This window comes from Ipomoea nil, unplaced genomic scaffold (genome assembly GCF_001879475.1).
Source record: "Ipomoea nil cultivar Tokyo-kokei standard unplaced genomic scaffold, Asagao_1.1 scaffold0276, whole genome shotgun sequence".
Lineage (NCBI taxonomy): Eukaryota > Viridiplantae > Streptophyta > Magnoliopsida > Solanales > Convolvulaceae > Ipomoea > Ipomoea nil.
Genome location: NW_017616704.1, coordinates 5,567,615 through 5,591,494, shown reverse-complemented (window position 1 = coordinate 5,591,494; position 23,880 = coordinate 5,567,615). Strand labels below are relative to the sequence as shown.

The following is a 23,880-nucleotide window of genomic DNA, read 5'->3' as shown; positions in this document are numbered from 1 at the left end:
TAATTCGCGTCCAAAGTTCGTGAACTTTGGACGCGAATTATCATTTTTTAAAATAAAATATTACCTTTGCGCGTCCAAAGTTCATGAACTTTGGACGCGCAAAGGTAACGTTTTGATTTAAATAATTATAATTCGCGTCCAAAGTTCGTGTATAGTAAAAGAAAAATTATAAAAAATTATTTTTTTTTATAAAACTACCAATATTTTCCTGTACATTCCAGCATAACTACCAGATAATATATTTCAACATTAATCAATTTAATGTTGAAACATTAACTACCAGTTGGATGAGCATGCCAATATCCCAAAAATTGAGAAGGCAGTTCTGCTAAAAGCGACTGAACAACAGATATCTCTCTACCTGCAAATTCAAGCAAAACAAGAAACTAGAGAAGGTAGTTCTAGTTGAAAGAACAAGACTGAAATCCAATCAGATGGACTTGGAAGAATGCACAGAATGACTGATGACAAAAGAACACATATTAAAGCAATTCATGTAGCCTATATGGTTATATGGTTAATATCCCCTAGAAATTTGAGATATCCATCACACAGAGACAAACATGCTTTCCTTTTCCACGATTTATTGAATAAAACTGGGAAAAAAACTACTAAAAGACCTTAAGGGTTTTACATACTACTTTGAATATATACACAGAAACAAATGCCAGGTTTATGTCCTGCTCCTAATTTCAATTGTTATCCCAATTGAGAGCTGATTTCTACTATAGAAATCAATGCACCTAATTGATATTCCGTAATTTTTTTCTACATTATTTCAAATAAGGACCAGTCTTTTTGCACAAACCAATGAGATACTCAAAGTAATGAGGAACATTTCAGATTTTCAACACAACATGTTTACTTCTAACAATTGCAGATTTGCAGTTTAGTAGTTAATGAAGACTGTGGAGTTGATGAATAATGTCATCTAGCACACTTGCAATATACTTCAACAAGGTAGTCTACTTTCAAGTTCTACAGGTCCCTCAAATGGCTTTCACTACTTATATAACAAACTAACTGGTAAAAAAGATAATGAGGTCATTCGCCTACAAGACAATGAAATGTCATCTAGCACACATGTGATATACTAAGACAAGATAATGTACTTCTACATTGCAAAGATCCCTAAGAATGCATCTCATATTCATACAACAAACTCAACTAAATAAGCAGTAAAAAGATGAGATGGTTAGTCTACAGAACAACACAATGCACTAATTTAACAACCTGTTTTGATGATGATGACAATCAGAATAATTCACGTCAATTCTCAAATTCACAAGTTTCAAATATGGCAAATTCAATAAAATTACATTAAAAGAGAAACAAATCCAAAATTTCACAAACCATAATTGGATGTGTATTCCAGCACACACTTGTATAACTGAGTAACTATGTCATGCAATTGCAAAGTCAATGCCATTCAGAAAGCAACATAAACACCCTGTCATGTCCTAAGCTTATCAAATCGAAATACAAACTTTTGGCATTCATACAGTCAAACAAATACACAGAAGAGAAGTATGAATGTGTGATACACACTTAAAGATCTAGACAGTGAAAATCCAAATGTGAGGCCTCTTGAAAAGCAAGGACTTAGATCTTGACAGTGCAAAGTTAGGGGGTGCTGAATGTGGACTATGAAAGATGACAATTGGTTCAAAAAGGGGGGCCAGCTCAAGCCAATGCTGTTAAACCCAGATTACAAATTCTATTATACATTCAGCTTATCACCAAGTGTGCAGTCTAAGTATATGTTTCCAACCCTTCCTACACAATAGTATACTTTACATTCACTATTATCAGTCACTTAAAATTATAGCTAAAATTCACAAAACTTAGATAAATTTCCATTGAAAACACAGTTCAAAGTGTTGATTAATTGAACTTTTACTGACCTTTTGGTACATCATAGGAGAAATATACGATTGCACCTGGAACAAAACCAGCAGAATAAAAATCCTGGGACATGTCTTTTATCTGCTTCTTGGGAGGAGTAGTATCTGGCAAAATGGTGCACCGATGCTTTTAATTTTCAATGTATCAGCATTTAAACAGGATATACAAGTCATCAGATTAAGACACTTGATTTTACCCAACTAACAGATACAAAGAATTGATTTCCATCTTTTCCTAAACAATTTCGATGTTCCAAATGCAGCATTATTAATGAATACATGAGTCAAATTACTCCCTTAGCATTCAAGTTAGTATGGAATTTGGGGAAAAAATGTGAACACCGAAAGGCAAACAAAGCTAAGAGCATATTCAAGTTAGTATGGAAACCAATTTACTCCAATTTTTAATGCTGCATAACAAAAAATTAATTAATAATAATTAAAAAAATTACCTTCAACTGCGGCGAAGAGGTGGACGGCGGTCGGGGGAGCAGCGGACGGCGGTGCGGCAGTGCAGCGGACGGCTGGGAGGCTGGCAGCGCGTCTGTGTGTGGCGGAGCGGCAAGCGATGGCTTGGGCAGCGGTGTCCGCCGGACGGAAACCGTCCGTTTCCGCCACCCTCACCATCGTCATCATCTACATCCTCTAACAAGGCTGGCGGTGTCCCTATGAAATCCGAAGCACCAGTGCATTTAAATCTGAATATGTTTACATTGTTCCTCTAATACATACCTTGCGGCGACTAGAGACCGGCGGCGAGCAGCGACCGCAGCGAAGAACAGCGAGGGGCAGAGGCGGCGACGACTATGCGAGGAGGCGTCTGTGCGAACGTCGCGGAGGGGAAGACGATGGAGGGCAGCAGAAGCTTTCTTGTTGGCGACGGCTGGAGGGGAAAGGTGACGGACCACCGACGAACGGAGAAGAGAAGACGATGGAGAGCAGCTGCTGCTATAGAGAATGTACGCAGAGGCTGCCGATGGGCTGGGTTGGTTTTATTCGAAAAACCCTAACAATCTGAGCGTCCAATGTTGTTATAATTTTGGACGCCAATTCTTTCTTTAGAAGGACACACGCGTCCAAAGTCTTGAACTTTGGACGCTGATTGTCCTTAATTTAAAATAAAAATAAAAAAGTAATTAAATAGCGTCATTTTAATTACAAAAATGCCGCCGTCCCGATTTTAGGCGTCCAAAGTTTAAACTTTGGACGCGAATTATTCAATTTTATTGATATTTTTTGTACTAGTGCTTTGTGTTGTGGTTAACCTTTGCGGTTTGGGATGTGTTCCCGGTGTTATCCTTGAGAGTGATGAGTCTTGTGTGTCTATTGATCTTGGCTTTTAACTTATATACTTATGTATTCCATTTCGAAAATGGTTTTATATCTTATATCTACCTATATATGATACTTAACGGTATTGGTGGGTTACCAGCATTATCGCTGACAGGGCGTCGTCCCATGTTTATCTTTGTATCTTTCAGGTGGTGTTTAGACGAGCGCGATGTCTAGAGTCTGGTAGCTTAGCACCTTTATCCTTGTTGTTTTTTTTTTTTTTTTGTGGTTTGTGCGCCCATATAGTTAGACTGATGTTTTGGGATAGTGTATACACTGCAGATTGTTCGCCTTAGCGTTTACCGGGTTTTGGTAGATGTGGCATAACACCTCGTTTGATTTCTTTTATCCAGTTTCTGTTTTATCTTCCGCTGTGCTAGTTTTGTTGTTTAATCTGCATGTGTTAGGGCTTTATTTGGGCCTTGTTTGGGGGGTGTTACACAACTGGTCCGAAGAGATCCATGTGTAAAAGACTTAAGGAATGAGAGTTTGCATCCACATCCTTGGTTTTGAAAGATGACTTGATTTGTTTTCCCTTTTGACATGCCTCACATATTTTGTCCTTTATGAAGGATGCTTCGGGTAGTCCTCTCACTAGATTTTTCTTGGTTAGTTTGTTGATCATTTTCAGATTTAGATGACTCAGTTTGTTGTGTCATTCTTGACTAAGATCTGCATTACTTTTGGCCACAAAACAAATATTAGCATTAGAAGAGTTCCAAGAGATTATGTACATGTTTTTCTTTCGTTGGTCAGTTAACGCGATCTTGCCATCTTTCGTGTTCACTATTTTACATTCGTCCTTGGAGAATTCGATTTTGTAGCCTTTGTCGCAGAATTGACTCGTGCTTAGGAGATTGAACTTTAGTCCTTCAACGTATGATACATTTTGGATAGTTATTCCCTTCTTGATGATATCTCCTTTTCCACGAGTTTTGCCACTATTTTCTCCTCCAAATATGACTTTAGGTCCATCTACTTCCTTGAAATTGCTCAACATTGTTTTGTCACCACTCATATGTCTTGAGCATCCACTATCGACATACCATATGACTTGTTTATCATGCAACAAAGATTATATATTTTTAGGTACCCCTTGAGCTTCGGGTCCTTGAGGGTTAGATGTCAACTTAGGAATCCACATGAACCTAGAGTTTCCGCGACTCATCCTTGGTCCTTTATATCTATTAGATGTGTGGTAATCATAATGGATTTTGGCAAAGGTTCTAGCATTATATCTCTCGTGAAAGTATTCTTGAGGAGGATTTTTATAATGCTTGGAATAATTAGTTTGTTTACGCAAATGAACTTTCTCAAATTCGGCTCTAGATAGAGGTTCTGGGTAATCAACCCAATCTTCCTCTGATGGCCCAGTCCATCCATTGCCATAACCAGATCTTTTGAAAGATCTTTCATTTTGTCTGATTCGTCCATTTTTCGGGATTCCTTGGACAGGATTCTTTCGTGTTGGTTTCGGACGATAATGCCTCTGGTTAACATTCGCCCTTTTCCCGGATTGAATATTCCTGTAAGGCTGACCTCTCTTATGGTTTAGATCTCGTCTATTGCCATTTGGTCCATTCCTTTTGACATATTTTTGCCTAGGATTGCCTTTAAAGGATCTTTCATTTCCAGGTTTCACAATTCGTTGTACAGCCTTTCCTTTCGGTTGGCTTGTTGATTGTGGTATGACAACACTGTTAACTTTCGTCATAGGCTCAGACACCTGGGTAGGGCCTTGAACAAATGCTGATTGAAAACTCTCGTGAGAGTAAGCATTGGTGGATTTGTTCAAGCCGATTTGTGAAGAGGAGCTGGGGTCAAAACCAATACCCATTCTTTCCCCGGGCAGTCTAGATTCGTTCACCATTCGGTCCATTAAGTTGGACGAATTGTTGAACTTATCTAAGACTTCACGTAATTGTTGCTCCCTCTTTTCTCTTTCTGTACACTGCTCTTTTAGAGCGAGAACATTTTCTTCAAGTTGCCTCTTAGCAATGGCTAGCTTTATATTCTCAATTCGAACTTGCCTTAGCGCATTGTAGCTAATCATAAGCCGAGAGTTCTCCTCCTTTAACTTAGAGTATGTGTTTTTAATTATCTTGAACTCCCTCATCATTTCGGTAACTAATTCATTGGAAGTTTGACTCCTTATAGAGCTAGACTCAGCTGAATAATAGGAGGAAGATTGAGAGTCTACCTCATCATCATCGGCCATAAGGCATAGTTCTTCTGATTCTTGGCTGAACAGGCATAGCAGTCCTTTTTCCTCTTCATTACTTTCGTCATCCGAACTTGAGCTCGAGGAACTGCTTTCGGCCTCAACAGTGTCAGGAGTTTCGTTCACTACCATAGCCTTTCTCCTTCTTTCGTTTCTGGAGCTTGATGACTCTCGTTTGTCATTTCTTTTGTAACTGTCTCCGGCTTCTTTGGATGAGCTTTTGGTAGCGTTGCTGTCTTGATGTTTACTCACAATTGGGTGAGGACAGTTTGCCTTGAAATGTCCTGGTTTTCGACAGTTGTAGCACAGCAATTGCGAGTCTGAAGTTTCTGGCTTTGAGGTTTGAGGCGAACTTTCGTGTTGCCTTCGGTGGGCCGAACGGTGGGAGTCTTGGAAGTTATTCTTTCTCATAAACCTTTTCATTTTCCTAACAAACAAGGCATATTGTTCATCAAATAAAAATTCACAAGAATTAGATTTTGACCTGTCAGAAGTTGATGCTTGCTTGTTGGCCACGAGAGCTACATTTCTCGTTTCAGATTCTTCTGCATCCTTCGGTTCATGTTCAAACTCGTAAGCCTTGAGGTCATTGAAGATTTTGGCTGTGCTTGTAGTCTTCATGTCTCGGTTGTCTCTCATTGCGATGACTTTCATTTCCCAAGACTTCGGCAGACCACGAAGTATCTTCAGATTCTTTTCCTTCTCTGTCAGTTCCTTCCCGAGATCTGTCAAATCGCCCATAAGTCTGGTGAACCTCAGTTCCATGTCCATGACAGTCTCATTTGGCAGCATCTTGAAGTCTTCAAACTTCTTCATAGCCACTGTCAGCTTGTTGTCCTTCTCCTGTTCATCACCTTCACCCAGGTTCATTAGAACATTCCATATTTCCATGGCATTTTCGCATTTTCGAACTCTGGGGAACAAGGAATCATCAAGAGAGTTGTAGAGAATGTTTCGTGCTACGTTGTCCAAGTTCGCCCTTGTTCTTTCTTCTGTGGTGAGTTATGTCTTTGGTTTAGGTATCATCTGCTCTGCGCTGGCTCCTTGAGCTGCAGCTTGTGTGTTCACCATCATGACTGTGATCGGCCCAGTGGTTATTACATCCCACATTTCGTCATGTATTGAGCAAAGAAGGGACTGCATTCTAACCTTCCAGCCATCGAATTTAGATAGGCTAAAAGCAAGCTGCTTAGAGCGGTTAGCATGATCCTTTTCCATTTTTGCAAGAAAAATGTGTGCAAAGCAGAAAATATGCTAATTTTCAGGGATTTTTTATAAGGGATCTACCAGGCGGTAAATGCAAAGCCTTTACCGATCAAGGTATTTGCTCTTATACCACTTGTTGGTCCCGGTAGCGTTATAACGAGAGTCTAGAGGGGGGGTGAATAGACTCCTTTCGGATTTTGCTAAATAACAACCTTTCGGAGTTATAGCGCAGCGGAAATGTTAAATTCGTTTTAATTACTTTGCACGGTTTGTCGTTATTAAGGAAACTTTCGGTTTGGGCGCGAAAGATGATATGATGCAGAAAGTAGATAGCAAAAGTAAAGAGACAAGGAGACGAGAGTTTTTATAGTTGTTCGGCCAACTTTGCATACTCCACTCTTCTTCCACAACTTATGGAAGGTTTGCACTATCACTCGTTAGTACAAATACACGAAAGCTTCCTTGATCACTAAGTCGGACAGCTTCCGTAGGTTTTTCAACTCCACGAGTTTACTCCGCCTCTATCAACGTCTTCTTCAGAGTTAAGGTTGGTAGAAAATGATTGCTGATTTCTCCAACGTGGTGAAGTCTTGACTGATGAGAGATAGTTGCTTCGAACACGTTACAAGACTTCTTCAAGGTTTAAGATTAGGATCAATGAACTTCTTCAAGTATCTTCACATCTTAACACTGGTTCGCAAAAGCTTGATGAGGACTGAGAATGTTTAAGAGTTTTTGCTTGAAAGTTAGATCGAGAGAAAAGAACCAGCACCTTCTTAGTTGATGAAGGTGGGTTTTTATAGGTGAGGAAAATTTCATCCGTTGGAGGGAGATGAATTTTCAAACCTATTATCCAGTGGGTAAGGATCGGGGAGCTTGCCGCATTAAATGCTCCATTAATGAGGTTTGTACCTTGTAGCCGTTGATGGCATGGATAGCTTTAGGGTTTTGTCTTTTAGCTTCAGGGGGTAGTACAGCTTCATTTAATGTTCCTTGGTAAGCGTGTCCCACATGTTGAGGTCCTTTTGTTCCTAGGATGTTGTCAAGTCAGACAGTGGAAACATTCTTCTTGCTATTGAAGAGGAAGAATGTCTTGAAGAATTATCATAAATAAGACTGCCTTTTCGAGGTAGATGACAACTCATGGTAATCTTTCGTTGTAGATGCTTCATGCTTCGTGTCTTCTTTCGTCTTGATAACCCTAACATCTAAGCATAACTCGTCTTCGTGTGTTTGACTAGCTTAACACGAATTACATGTGAGTTATGGCAACTCTCGTCTAGGACGAAAGCGGCGATTAAAAATAACAAAGGTTAGGGGTCTACATTCTAGGTTACATTGGTATCATCAAAATCCTAATACAAGTGTTCCTAACAGGTGACATAATGTTTGAAAACCTTTCTTTTCTAAAATGGGGTTCACAATATCATTTATGTTTTTCAAAGAGGCTATGTAAGTAAATATAACTATATGTATATAGATTTTAAAAGAGTTTTGAGGCATGAATATAGGCCTTTCAAAAATAGATTCTTAGTTTCAAGTATATAAAACGTAGGTTTGGGTATAGATGATAGAGGAGCAATAACTCAAACATATGCTTCCATGAAATCATACTATCTCACAGTCTAATACAATTTAAGTAATATATAGATGGTGTACTTAGGCAAATCTTTCATTATTTTATGATACAACACCAAAATTATCACATACTTAGTATTCATAATGAATATATCCCAAAGTCACACTTAGTAGAATCATAGTTCATGCTTGGGTTAAAAATAGATTTTCATTCATGTAACACTTAGGCAATTTCACATAATCGTCATCAAAATCCCAAGCCTCACGAGTCACACGGGCCCACGTGTCCCGAACCGGAGTGGAACCACATTAACAGAGCCAACAAGTAAGGATGGCAATGTGCCGCCTCCCCGTCGGGGATCCCCGCCCCCGTAGGGGATGGGGACGGGGACGGGGACGGGGAAAAATTTTGGGGATCGAGGACGGGGACGGGGAATTTTTGAAATTTCCCGGAGGGGATACCCCGTCCCGTCCCCGAATAATAATTATAATTAAAATAAATAAATAAATAAGTTTTATATATATATATATATATATATATATATATATATATATATATATATATATATATATATATATATATATATATATATATATATTAATCTTTAAAAATTAATACTTTAAGTTTTTAGTTTCTAAAATTAAAAATTACACTAATTTAAGATTTTTGATTAAAAGTTGATCGGGGATGGGAATCCCCGTCCCCGCCAAATTCCGCGCGGAGACGGAGATAGGGACTATTTTCAATTCCCCATCGGACATGGGGATGGGGACATGGACGGGGATGGGGTCGGGGTTTCGGGGACGAGGACGGGGAGTATAGTCCTTGTCCCTACCCCGCCCCATTGCCATCCCTACCAACAAGGGCCCTGTACAATGTCCCGTAGCCTCACAGGACTGTGCGACAGGACGGGGCAGTCCTGTCACCCGGTCTTGTGATGATACGACATGGAGTGGCAAGACTCAAGGAGTTCGCCACTCCTGCCACTCCTTCTCACAAGACTAGCCAACAGGACCGACTAGTCCTGCGACGCGGTCCGACCATTCACACCGACGGACGAGGCAGAGCCGTCCCTCGATAATCCACACAGATACGCCATGAATGCCACAAAATCACATAGCTTCACATCATCAATATACATCATTTTAAGCATCAAGTAATATACATTTCATCATTTTAAATACCCAATACACACACACACACACACACACACACACACACACACACACACACACACACACAAACATCTATTTCACATAACTTAGAGCAAAAATAGTAGATTTAGGCATCCATGGGTTATACCTCAAAGCATAGCCTCAACAAGCAAGAATTTCTCCTCTATAACCTCAAGCTTGGTCTCCTTCTTCACCATCTAAGACTCCAAGACCCCACAAACAACAATACATATATAAACATATGCATGGCTCTAGGATATGGGAAGAAGAAGAAAAGATAGGAAGACTCTTACTACAAATGTTGAGTTTCCTAGTTTTGCTTCTAGACTTTGGCGATGGAAATGAAGGGAGAGAAGTGGGGGAAGACAAATGGAATGATGTGGCTTTTATAAACTCTAAACCCTAGGTCAACAAGAGAGAGACTTGGTTGATTGGGGCTCCAAAGAAATAAATAAATATCCAAGTACCTTGTGTGGGTTTGGGATGAAATATTTGGGTTGATTGGGTCAAATTCAGATAGAAATCTATATATATATATATATATATATATATATATATATATATATATATATATAAGTAAAATCCTCCTATTTCATTTCCCGCCCAAACTTTTGTAGTCAAATTAATTAAATATATAAAATATTTTATTGGTCAAATACTTAATAAAGCTTACTTGGTAAGAAAATTAAAAATGGAAATTTAGTAATATCAATATTATGAATTAATTAGGAATAAGATTAATTAGGAATATTAATATAATGAATTGATTAGGAATATCAATATAATGAATTGATTAGGGCAATATCTTAAATAAATAAATACACTTTCTTTTTGAAATTTTTACAAATTTATAATTCTCATATTTTTCACCTATAAATACAATGAGTTGATGACTACAAAAATTATAAGTCTTCATTTTATATTGCATCCCTTTTTTCCCACTAGGTCTTCAGCCTTGATCATTCAGTTCAGTCGCGTTTCGAAATTAACGGTAGGTTTAACATCCAAGTAGTTTGATTGGATTAGATACAATATGTTTTTCATGGTTGTGTTGTCCAAATTTAATACTTTTTTCAGCAAAAAGTATTCATATCATATGCCTAGATTATGATTTATTCTGAATATTTCTACGGTTACTCCAAGTCCGATCCATTTCATATATTGATTTTTTGCTTCTATTGAAGTTTCATTATTATTTATGAAAGGCAACCTCATGTGAATCTCGCTTTGAGTGGTGCCTACTCCTGCCCGTTTAAAGGGATGCTGAGTGCTGACTCCTCTAATCTCTCTCTTCATTTTTTTGCTATACTGTCATTAGTCAAGAATTTAAAGTGCCACACAATAAAATGTGTGACTCATGGATGATTGGAGAATGGGAAGTGGTTAAGTGTTTCTATTGTAATATACACGACAAGATATAGCAGTAATCGCCTTTAATACATCAATTGACAATTATAATATTATTCTTAGTTCTTTGCGTTGATTATTGAAGTAATCGGACTTCTAAAGTTCTGATTTGTTAAGTTGTTTTATTCTCATGGTGCCGGTTTTGACAGTTATGAAGTCCATGCTCAATTCCTCATTGTATAGGTCAAAAGTGTATTTATTTTTTGGCGTAATTATGGGATCGCCATAATTACTCCATAGTAATAATAATAATAATAATAATAATAATAATAATAATAATAATAATAATAATAATAATAATAATAATAATAATAATAATTGGTAATATTATTGTTCAAATATAATATTAAAAATAAAACTAATTTTAATTGGTAATCTATATTCTATATTAATCTATATTTATATTCTATATTAATTATTAAACACAAATCCTCCTTTACAAGTTCTCGCCTAAACAATTAATAATAATATAAAAAAATAAAAAAAAAATGGAAGGAAGCCGTACGCTCAAACAATTAATAATAATATTGGGAAGAAAATTATTAATAATATGGAAATATGAAAATTAATGGAAGGAAATATTAGCCATTTGAATGTTTTCTACACTCTGAAAAATGAAAAAAAATCAATAAGCAATATAAGGAAAATAATCATTAAGATATTTTACTATTAATCTTTCACGAAAGATTTTGCGTAAAAAATAGAATAGAATTGGTTATTAATAATTTAACCTTATTTTACTATTAATCTTTAAGAAAAATTCTGTGTAAAAAAATGTAATAGAATCGGTTATTAATAATTTAGCTTTATTTTACTATATTAATTTTTAAGAAAAATTCTGTGTAAAAAATGTAATAGAATTGGTTATTAATAATTTAGCTTTATTTTACTATTAATCTTTAAGGAAGATTTTGTTAAAAAATAAATTAGAATTAATTATTAATAATTTAAATTAAAATTAAAGTACATATATTTTCCTATTCGTAATACAATTTTACTTATTATTTTACAAAATCGTCAAATAATAATTGGTAATATTATTGTTCAATTATAATAAAAATTTTAATTTTAATTGGTAATCTATATTCTATATTAATTAATAAAAATAATAACCTACTTTACAAGTTCCCGCCTAAACAATTAATAATAATATGAAAAAATAGAAATGAATGGAAGGAAGTCGTACGCCAAAACAATATAGAATAATATTGGGAAGGAAATTAATAATATTATGGAAAAATTGAAATGAATGGAAGGAAATGTTAGCCATGGGAATTTTTTCTACACTCTGAAAAATGGAAAAGAATCAATAAGCGGTATAAGAAAAAGAATCATTAAGATATTTACTATTAATCTTTTAGGAAAGATTTTGCATAAAAATATAGTAGATTTGGTTATTAATAATTTAGCCTTATTTTACTATTAATCTTGAAGAAAAATTCTGCGTAAAAAAATGTAATAAAATCTGTTATTAATAAGTTAGCTTTATTTTACTATTAATCTTTAAGGAAGATTTTGCTTAAAAAATGAAATAGAATCAATCTATTTATATCTATATCTATATCTATATATAATTAAAAACAAAATCATCCTAATTCATTTTCCCGCCCAAACTTTTGTAGTAAAGCTTATTTGGTAAGTAAATCTCAAATGAAAATTAAATAAAATTTATTAATTCGTAAATAATAATAATAATCCAAACAAAACTATATACAAATTAAAATTAAAATTAAAAAAAATAAGAAGAAGACAAAAGTGGCTCCCCTTTGTAAATGATGTGGGATCATTTTGATCCCACATTGAAAATGTTTGGAAAGAGGAGCTCTTGAGCTCCTCTATATAAAAGGATCATTGCTCCTCTTACAAATATATAATTGCTTGCCTATCAATGTGGGCATTTTTAGTACTATTGACCCGACAAATATGTGTGCCACCGTGTCCACCTTGCAAAGAAGACACAGTTCAAAAATTGTTCATAATTATGAATATATAGTTCTATAATTATAAACATAATGTTGTGAACATAATTATAAACATATAGTTATGTAATTATGAATATAGAGATTCAATAAGTGTAAATATGAAATTCAAAAATTATGAATATATATCCAAACAAAACGATATACAAACATTTATTACAATAATAATAATAATAATAATAATAATAATAATAATAATAATAATAATAATAATAATAATAATAATAATAATAATAATAATAATAATAATCATCATCATCATCATCATCATCATCATTCAAACAAAACGATATACAAAATAAAATTAAAATTAAAACAAAAAAATAAGAAGAAGACAAAAAGGAGCCACGGGCTCCCCTTTGTAAATGATGTTGGATCATTTTGATCCCACATTGAAAATGTTTGGAAAAGGAGATCTTGAGCTCCTATATATAAAAGGAGCAATGCTCCTCTTACAAATATAATTGTTTGTCCATCAATGTGGACAAGTATTGAGATGTCCAAAGGCAAATATTTTATTTTTTGAGTACTATTGACACGCCAAATTATGTTGTGGAATCGTCTCCACCTACCTAGCAAGGTAGACACGGTTTTAAAATTGCTCATAATTATGAATATATAGTTCTAAAATTATGAACATAGTGTTGTGAACATAATTATGAATATATAGTTATGTAATTATGAATATAGAGATTCAATAATTCTGAATATGAAGTTTAAAAATTATGAATATATAACTTTATAATTATGAACTTATAGTTTAGTAATTATGAACATAAAGTTTTGTAGTTGTGAATATAGAGTTCAATAATTATGAATATGAAGTTCAAAGATTATGAATATTTAGCTTTATAATTATGAACATATAGTTCAGTAATTATGAACATAGAACTGTGTCCACATTGCAAAGTGGACACAGTTCCACAGCATAACTATTCGATTCACCGTGTTACATGTAGTATCTGTTCATATAAACTTTCTCAATCTATTGAAGTTCAACGTTTCAAAAGGCGCTTATTTAAGAAACCTTATTTTAGTAGCTTCTTATTTTAGTTTTTTTTTTTTAATAAATTTATTAGGGGGTTTGGCGAAGATTAACTCAAAATGTATATGTGTTGTTTTAGTTTTTAGCAGTTTGGAGCAAATTGCTAAGTTATTAAATAATATTTTTGATGTTTTGATTAAATATAAAATGTTGTTAAACAGGTGAATTTTTTAAAATTTTGGAAAATTCTCCAAATAATAATAATAATAATAATAATAATAATAATAATAATAATAATAATAATAATAATAATAATAATAATAATAATAATAATAATAATCCAAACAAAACTATATAAAAAATAAAAAAATAAATAAAAAATAAAAAATAAAAAAAAAAGAGGAGCCACAGACTTCTTTTGTAAATGATGTTGGATCATTTTGATCACACATTGAAAATGTTTGAAAAGAGAGAGCTCATCTATATAAGAGGAACAAAACTCCTCTTACAAACATAATTACTTGCACATCAATGTGGGCAAGTATTGAGAAGTCAAAAGGTTCTTATTTAATAAGCTTCAACGTTGTCTTCTTATTTTAGTTTTTATTAATTTATTAATTTATTATTTATTTATTATTAGTGGGGGTTTGGAAAGATTAACCTAAAATGTATGTGTTGTTTTAGTTTTTAGCAGTTTGGAGCAAATTGCTAAGTTATTAAATAATATTTTTAGTTTTTTTGATTAAATATAAAATATTAAACAGACGAATTTCTTAAAATTTTGGTGAATTTGCCAAATAATCAAATTACAACAACAACAACAATAACAACAACAACAACAACAACAACAACAACAACAATAATAATAATAATAATAATAATAATAATAATAATAATAATAATAATAATAATCCAAACAAAACTATATACAAAATAAAATTAAAATTAACAAAAAAAAAAAAAAGAATAAAACAAATGGGAGTCACAGGCTCCCTTTGTAAATGATGTGGGTTCATTTTCATCTCAAATTGAAAATGTTTGAAAAGATGAGCTCTTGAGCTCCTCTATATAAGAAGTACAAACATAATTGTTTGCCCATCGATGAGGCAAGTATTGAGAAGTCAAAATGTTCTTATTTAAGAAACCTTAGCTTTGTGTTCTTATTTTAGTTTTATTTATTTATTATTATTATTTATTAGTGGGGGTTAGGAAAGATTAACCCAAAATGTATGTGTTGTTTTAGTTTTTAGCAGTTTTGAGCAAATTACTTAGTTATTAAATAATATTTTTGGTGTTTTGATTAAAGATAAATTGTTAAAATAGCGAATTTGTCAATAATCAAATAATAATAATAATAATAATAATAATAATAATAATAATAATAATAATAATAATAATAATAATAATAATAATAATAATCCAAACAAAACGATATATAAAATAAATTTAAAATTTAAAAAAAAAATAATAAGAAGAAGACAAAAGGGAGTCACGGGCTCCCTTTGTAAATGATGTGGATCATTTTGATCTCACATTGAAAATGTTTGGAAAGAGGAGCAATGTTCCTCTTACAAACATAATTGCTTGCCCATCAATATAGGAGAGTAACTTGGAGGGTGTGGTTGAGTGTAAGGAACTCATCCATCGTTAACCAAAGGTCAAGGGCTCATCCTTGGATTTGGGAATGGAGCAGCCTTAAATCTCTAAGCTAGATGTCCCACCCAAAAGAGGTGCTTCCAATTTAGCGAAGGGATTAGTCACCGTGTCCGACGGTGGAAACCCTGGTTTTACCAAAAAAAAAAAAAAATCAATGTGGGCAAATATTGAGAAGTCCAAAGTATCTTCTTCTAATCATTGCATTTTAATTAAAAATGGAATGGAAATTAAAAATTGGAGAAAAATATTCCAGTAATAATATTCTACATTATCAATAGTAAATGCATATTTTAAACAATAGTAAAGGTAAATTAAAAATGGAACGGAAATATTTCAATAATAATATCTACATCATCAATTAAAAATGGAACGAAAGTTAGGTAAAAATATCATTACATTTGATATTCTAATTGACTAATTGACTGAAAATAAAAATAAAAAGAATAATTGGCTGAAATGAATATGATATTACGAATTGACTGAAAAGATAAAAGGATAACTAATTGAGCGATATTCTACCATTATATATTTTCACCAAAGTAACCCGTCCTGATGGAGAAGATGTTAGCTCTAAACGAAGATGAATAAGATTGTGTTGTCACTACCAATGTCGTCTACAAAGAGGTTTCAATAATGTGTAAATATAATTGGTGATATTAATTTTTTTTTTAAATGAAAAAATTGCTATATATCTAGACAAAAAGATATATCTTCCATACAAATGAATAAGGATATCAATTCATTTCTATAACTGAGTTGTTAGAGAACGAGCACATTTGCCTAATGTATGAAAATACTAAACAATAATAAATAACATCTTCAAAATTATAGGACCGCATGCGTACATCTAGACATTAGCTATTAATTTGAGCAATTATTTACACAAATTCAAGCAATGATAATATCAAAATATATAAACGATTCAAATTATATCTTTAGCTGCACTATATAATATTTAATGTTCTAATTTAAATAATTATATATATCGATTTATATTTTTTTAATATATTACAACAAATCCATTCCGTGCATCGCACGGGTGCAAATACTAGTATGATGTAAAATTTCATAAATAAGTTGGGTTCATTTTGAAGTCAAATTTGAGTTAAAAACTAGTTTATGAATTTCTCAAGTTCCTCTCAGATAGACTTTTGGTCAAGATTTTAGAAAATAAATATATCCCTTAAATAAGGCTTTTAAAACCATAAATAATTATATAATATTTCATGTTGAACCATTTGAAATAAGGAGTTTATAATATTTTATTCACACACCATTTAAAAAATTATCGTAGGAGTAAAATTATATAAATAATTTTATTTTGAAATTGGATAAAATAGGAGTTTTGAAAGAAAATATTTTGGGTTGTCACAATAGTCTCCTTCATAAAGTTAAACTTGATAATCTTGTATGTGAGAAGCTTGCCCACAAGAGCAAAACAAAAATCTCCTTCATCTTCAAGACTGATCTCCTCATCAAAGAACAAGTCAGAATCGTGGATGGATAAAGTAGCCCATGCCTGTTCAAGGTCTTGGAGTAAGGGCGGTTGTTATGGTAAAGTGTGATCGGGGGGATATGGGAGGTTGTTGAGGTGAAATATTTGGTGAACTAGGGGGAGGAGCATGGGGATTTTGTGCTTCCTGCACTTGGAAATCTATTATGGCCCGTTTGGTTCACGGAAAAGGTCGGGAATGGCATAGCATTCCAGTAATATCCATATTCCTTTGTTTGGTAACCGCTTCTATTACCGGGAATAATATTCCCGATAATACCCCATTCCCCCAAATAAGGTGATAGCTATTACTAGGGCTCCCCTGGTATTAGGCTATTACTGAGTTCTCAAGAATAGCCTAAAATTTCTACTTCCTATTTTACCCCCGTCACCACCACCAGCACCACCACCCCCACCGCCACCAGCACCCCACCAACACCACCAGCACCGCCGCAGCCACCACCACCGTCGCCACCACCGCTACCAGCATTGCCGCCGCCACCAGCACCACCACCCCACCAACACCACCACCGGCACCGCCACCACCGCCACTACCACCGCCGCCGCCGCCACCACCGCTGCCACCGCCACTATCACCGCCACCAGCACCACCACCCCACCAATACCACCAGCATCGCCACCACCGTCGCTACCATCACCACCGCCGCCACCACTGCTGCCACCGCCACCAGCCCCACCAACACCAGCACCAGCACCGCCACCACCCACCGCTACCACCACCGCCGCCGCCGCCACCGCCACCAGCATCGGCACCACTGCCGCTACCACCGCTGCCGCCGCCGTCGCTGCCGCCACTACCACCACCAGCAACATCGCCACCATCGACACCACCACATATTTTTATAAGGGTATTTATGACTTTTAAAACATATTTCATTTCTATTCCTTAAACCAACCAAACACGGTAATATAATTCCTAAAGTCTATTCCTTCCGTGAACCAAACAATAGAATATAGTTCCTAATCTATTCCTTGCATATTCCATTCCTTATGGACTAGCATTCCTATTACCTCAAAATTCATTCCGTGAACCAAACGTGCTGTTAGAGAAACACACACGAAGGGAGAAGAAAAGCAAGGAAGAAGAAGACTTGTTATGAGAACAAGGCGGAAAGAAAACTAGCCAAAATAGCTAGAGAGAGTTCCTATTTGAATGTAAATAAATAAATAAATAAATATATTTATTTATTTATTTGTTTAATTAATTAATTAATTAATTAATTAATTAACCCTATATATATAATAAAGTCATATGGTCTTGTGAAAATTAAATGGTGAAATCAACATTTAATTTTCACAAGAGCATAATAATATTGTTATTGTGAAAATTAAGTGGTAATAATATTGTTAATTATAATAACAATTACAATAATAATAATAATAATAATAATAATAATAATAATTACAATAATAATAATGATAATAATTTTCACTGACAGTTTCTAATATATATATATATATATATATATATATATATATATATATATATATATATTTATTTATTTATTTATTTATTTATTTATTTATTATATTTATTTATATTTCAATTTCTACTGACAAATTATTGTGTGAACGATGGTCCACATAATTGTATGGATTATGAATATCAAATACATTTTTAATATATTAAAAATACATTATTTTTATATTGAAAGTACCTTACATACATATATAATGTACCCTTAGTATATTTAAAATATACTTTTTATTGCATGCAACCCCAAAGTTCATAAGTTTGAAATTAATATATGACATAGCTAGGCAGCCTAATATTTAAGATTGTTGATGTGCATATTGAGGCATACGAAGACAAAGATGCATTATTCGTGGGTTCATCAGATACTATCCAACAACACTCTCCAACTTAATTGACTTGAAGTAGGCTTAGTAACAGTAAGATTATATTCTTGAATTATTAGTTATCATCTTTTATTGATTACACATTTAATTTGATAGTATTTGGAAGAAAAAATCAATGTTCGAACTAAGATTGTGATTTTGGTCTTTAAAAGTCAATTGTATGTTGCTACATCTAGAGTTAGAAATCTCAAAGGTCTAAAAATTTTGATCCGTGGTGACTCTAAAATTGTAATTCAATTACTATTGTAGTTTACTAAGTTCTTAAAAATTTGTAATATTAAATATTATGTACTAAATTTTTAATATAGTTTAAGATTTGTAGTAATCACCCACCTTAAATATTATTTTAATTGTAAATATATTTATGTTCAAAATTTTATCATAGGAATTCACACATAATAATTATTAAATAACAAAAATTTTATATATGAATAAACCTCGTATAAGGTATATTTTTATAACATATTTTTCGTGCATCGCACGGGACAAATACTAGTTATTATAATATAAAGCCCATATAGTAGTCCAATAAGAAAGTACTATTCACTACGGCCCAGCCCCTTTTCCATAATTGCGTTTCCCCCCTTCGATTATCCCTCCTTTTTTACAACATTGTTCAAACGCTTCAGCCACTATCTCTCTCTCTCTCTCAGCGCGCCGATCGATCGCTCAGTGGTACTTTCTTTCTATCTACACCATTTCACAAATTCAATATTCTCTCTCATTTCCTTCAACTCCATTTCTGGCTACACTCTTATATACCTATAGATTTCACTACAGTTTCGAAAATTCTCTGCAAAACCCTAGGAATACACTTTACTGTTTAAGCTCAAACTGATATGGAGTGGAACCCTGAAACTGTACAATTCCTCTCCCAATGCTTCCTGAACACACTATCTCCAATGCCCCAACCTCGACGCCAGGCTGAGGCGGGACTCGCTGAGGCCGCTGAGAAGCTCAACTATGGCCTCGTCGTGCTCCGCCTCGTGGCTGAGCCTTCGGTTGATGAGCAGATCCGACAAGCGGCCGCTGTGAACTTTAAGAATCACCTCAAGTTTCGATGGTCGCCGTCTCCTTCTGGACCTAATGCTCCGACCCCGGCTCCAATTGCGGACCCTGAGAAGGAGCAGATCAAAAGTTTGATTGTTTCGTTGATGATTAGTGCATCTCCGAGAATACAGTCTCAGCTCAGTGAAGCTTTGACTGTGATTGGGAAGCACGATTTTCCAAAAGCGTGGCCGACTTTGTTGCCTGAGCTCGTTTTGAGTCTTGACAAGTTGAGTCAGGCCAATGATTATGCATCTGTTAATGGGGTATTAGCTTCTCTGAATTCCTTGTTTAATAAGTTTCAGTATCAGTTTAAGACCAATGAGTTGCTCCTTGATCTTAAGTACTGCCTTGATAATTTTGCAAAGCCATTGTTAGAAGTTTTTAAGCGCACTGCAAATGTGATAGATCAGGCTGTGGCTTCTGGGTCTGCAACTGCAGCGACCCTTAAGCCATACATAGAGTCTCAGAAGTTGTGCTGTAGGGTATTCTATTCTTTGAATTTTCAAGAGTTGCCTGAATTTTTTGAGGACCATATGAATGAATGGATGGTTGAGTTTAAGAAATATCTTACTGTGAAGTATCCTGCTCTTGAGGATAGTAGCAATGATGGGCTTGTAGTTGTTGATGATCTACGATCTGCTGTCTGTGAAAACATTAGCCTTTATATGGAGAAGGAGGAAGAACTGTTTCAAGGGTATTTGAGCGGATTTGTGGAGGCTGTATGGAGTCTTCTTGTAGCTTCATCGGCATCTTCCAGCCGGGAACAGCTGACTGTCACTGCAATCAAGTTCTTGACAATTGTTAGCACTAGTGTTCATCACACATTGTTTGCAAGAGACGACATTCAAGAACAGATTTGTCAAAGTATTGTCATTCCTAATGTAATGCTTAGGGATGAAGATGAGGAGTTGTTTGAAATGAATTATGTTGAGTTCATAAGGAGGGACATGGAAGGAAGTGATCTTGACACTAGGAGGAGGATTGCTTGTGAACTACTTAAGGGAATTGCAACTTATTATAAGGAAAAAGTGACTGAGAAGGTATCCCTTCAGATAAAGAATTGTTTAGCCATGTTTACTCAGAATCCTGCTGCAAATTGGAAATTCAAAGACTGTGCTATCTATTTGGTTGTCTCCCTTGCGATTAAAAAGGCAGGTGGAACTTCAGTGTCAACTGACCTGGTAGATGTGGAGAACTTTTTTGCATCTGTTATTGTTCCAGAGCTCCAAAGTCAGGATGTGAATGCCTTTCCAATATTGAAGGCGGGTGCATTGAAGTTCTTTACTATGTTTAGAAATCAGATATCAAAACCCATTGCATTAGCACTGCTTCCGGATGTTGTTCGTTTCCTTGGTGCAGACTCCAATGTGGTTCATTCTTATGCCGCAAGTTGCATTGAGAAGTTGTTGCTGGTCAAAGATGATGGTGCAAGAGCCAGGTATACAGCATCTGATATCAGTCCATTTTTGCTAGTGTTGATGACCAATCTTTTTAATGCCTTGAAGAAGCCAGAGTCTGAAGAGAATCAATACATAATGAAGTGTATTATGCGAGTGCTTGGTGCTGCAGAAATTTCTCGTGAGGTTGCTTTACCTTCCATAGCTGGTCTCACGCAAGTCCTGAACATAGTCTGTCAGAATCCAAAAAATCCTGTTTTCAACCACTACCTCTTTGAATCAGTGGCTGTTCTTATTAGAAGGGCCTGTGAGAGGGATCTTTCTCTTATATCTGCTTTTGAAGAAAGCTTGTTCCCTAGCCTCCAGATGATCTTGGAGAGAGATGTGAGTGAGTTCTTCCCTTATGCATTTCAACTGCTGGCTCAGCTTGTTGAGTTGAACAGGCCTCCCATTCCACAACACTACATGCAGATATTTGAGATTCTCCTTTTACCTGATTCCTGGAAAAAGTCTGCAAATGTTCCTGCTCTTGTGCGATTGCTCCAGGCATTTCTTCGGAAAGCACCTAATGAGCTTAATCAGCAGGGCAGGTTGTCAAGTGTCCTTGGGATATTTAATACACTGATAATTTCTCCAAGCACTGATGAACAGGGATTCTATGTGCTGAATACGGTCATTGAAAACCTGGGGTTTGATGTTGTCTCACCATACGTAGGCCATATTTGGGCTGCCCTATTTAAACGGCTGCAGGAAAGAAGAACAGTGAAGTTTGTGAAGAATCTTGTGATATTTATGTCTCTTTTCCTGATTAAGCATGGCTGTCAAAATCTTGCAGCTTCAATTGATGCTGTTCAGGCAAATTTATTTCGCACAATTGTGGAACAATTTTGGGTACCTAACCTTAAGTCAATCACTGGGTCAATTGAGCTCAAATTAACTGCAGCTGCTTCAACTAAACTTATCTGTGAATCTCCATCATTATTGGATTCTGGGCTTTGGGGGAAGATGCTGGATAGTATAGTTACTCTTCTCTCTAAGCCTGAGGATGAGAGAGTAGAAGAGGAGCCTGAAGTTCCAGACTTTGGGGAGACAGGATATAGTGCTGCTTTCGTTCATCTATACAATGCTGGGAAGAGAGAAGAGGACCCACTGATTGATATACAGGATCCAAAGCAATTTTTGGTTGCATCATTGGCTAATCTCTCTGCTCGTTCCCCTGGTCAGTACACCCAAGTTATAAGGGAAAATCTTCTCCCAGGAAATCAGGCGGCATTACTTCAGCTTTGCAACTCTTATAATCTGTCAATAGTTTGAGTCTGAAGACATTCCATGGTATGGTTTTCCTTGGAATATAAGTTCTCTGCATAATTACCTTGTTATACTATCCAACTAATGATTCACTTCCTATGCATTAAATGGTGATTAAGATCTGATAACTGTTTGTTTTCTATCATAGTGATTTCTGTTGCTAGATTAAGTTCATGCATTTTCTTTCCTTTTCTTGGTTTGGCCAATGTTATTGTTCAAAATTACCTTCCTGCTAAACAACCTTAAAGAGAAATAAATGACAGTTAAAAATGGTACTTTGTACCAGATTGTTATGCCTATTTAAATTCTCTATCTTGTATAATAGGGCAATGATAATATGTTGACATTTGTGGAAGAAAAATCTAGGTGAACAACAGGAATTAGGAGATTTCCCCCTGCAGCCATGTTTAACTCCATTTTTATATGCATATGGTAGCCAATTTGTAAAATTCTATTACTCATAAATTTACTTATATGGAAGATTAATTTATTGAACATTTCTTATACATTCTTTATTTTACACAATTCTTTTAGACTTCTATTTGACTATTATTTCTATATGTCCTGTATTTTAGTAAGATGGTCATCATACCTGATGCAAATTTCTTCTACTTTTTTTCCATATGGTGCAATTTTTAATTTTTTTTTTTGTAAAGAAATTGGCAACCATTGTTCTCTCTTCTTATGCCTAACTATCCATTGATTCAACTTTCAGGATGCCATTTTTCTTGATTTGCTGTCACGGATTGTGAGGTCTGGTCCTCTTTTTTGATGCATTTGCAGTCAATGGTCACAAAGAATCAACATCGTACTCTTCTAGATTGTCTTGAATGTTCCAGAGTTGGTGTATCAGAATGGTCATAATGTTGTTTTCGACATATTTTCTTGGTGGCAGTATCTTGGCGCCACAATTTTGGGTTGGGAATATGAGTCTGGGGCACATGCTTTTCCGGAGCAAATGGTAACTGCTTCACTGTGGATCATTTGCTTAGAGTTGATCCTTGTTGTATGCCCCCCTCCCTTATTTTTCTTTGTGGTTTAGTCAATGAGAATGGACAAATATTTTTGAGAAATGGATTTGTTGTCATTCCATTCACTTTACATTTGTGTGATGAAAAAATCTACACGATCTTATGCAGAATGTCTACATCAAAAGTTTTAAGTGAGGGAATAAAAGTTAGGAGTAGAGTTAGAGAGTCCAAGTAGCATTTTCCTTTGTGAATCTCTCTGGGCTCTGGGATATCCTACTTCTCATTTTACCCTCTAAAGATAGATGCCTTGTACTAATATTGCTAATGTTAAATTACA

The 23,880-nt window shown here is 34.9% G+C and overlaps 2 protein-coding genes and 1 long non-coding RNA gene across 3 annotated transcripts; 2 read left to right on the top strand and 1 right to left on the bottom strand.

Moving 5' to 3' along the window:
- The first annotated feature begins 286 nt into the window (after positions 1-286).
- LOC109154947 lies at positions 287-11,018 on the top strand. Its single transcript, XR_002049825.1, has 3 exons — positions 287-516; positions 4,061-4,065; positions 11,008-11,018. It is a non-coding gene; the product is annotated as an uncharacterized LOC109154947 (long non-coding RNA).
- Positions 11,019-16,967: 5,949 nt separating this feature from the next.
- On the bottom strand, positions 16,968-17,779 carry LOC109156191 (calpain small subunit 1-like). Its single transcript, XM_019304075.1, has 2 exons — positions 17,495-17,779; positions 16,968-17,084 (listed from the first exon to the last, which is right to left on the bottom strand). The coding sequence occupies exons 1-2, from the start codon at positions 17,777-17,779 to the stop codon at positions 16,968-16,970; spliced, it is 402 nt and encodes a 133-aa protein (XP_019159620.1).
- A 1,638-nt stretch (positions 17,780-19,417) lies between these two features.
- LOC109156813 (exportin-2-like) lies at positions 19,418-23,659 on the top strand. The gene is made up of 2 exons (XM_019304675.1): positions 19,418-22,596; positions 23,288-23,659. Exon 1 carries the CDS (start codon positions 19,657-19,659, stop codon positions 22,576-22,578), a length of 2,922 nt encoding a protein of 973 aa, XP_019160220.1. The 5' UTR covers positions 19,418-19,656; the 3' UTR covers positions 22,579-22,596; positions 23,288-23,659.
- Positions 23,660-23,880: the final 221 nt, after the last annotated feature.

Bases quoted from the DNA above. Each gene is read 5' to 3' on its own strand.
- LOC109156191 (XM_019304075.1), bottom strand. From the start codon at position 17,779: ATGGTGGCGATGTTGCTGGTGGTGGTAGTGGCGGCAGCGACGGCGGCG. The intron at 17,085-17,494 runs GTGGTAGTGGCG...TTCCAAGTGCAG, and splicing joins CGGTGGTGGCGGCGGCGGCG to GAAGCACAAAATCCCCATGC.
- LOC109156813 (XM_019304675.1), top strand. From the start codon at position 19,657: ATGGAGTGGAACCCTGAAACTGTACAATTCCTCTCCCAATGCTTCCTG.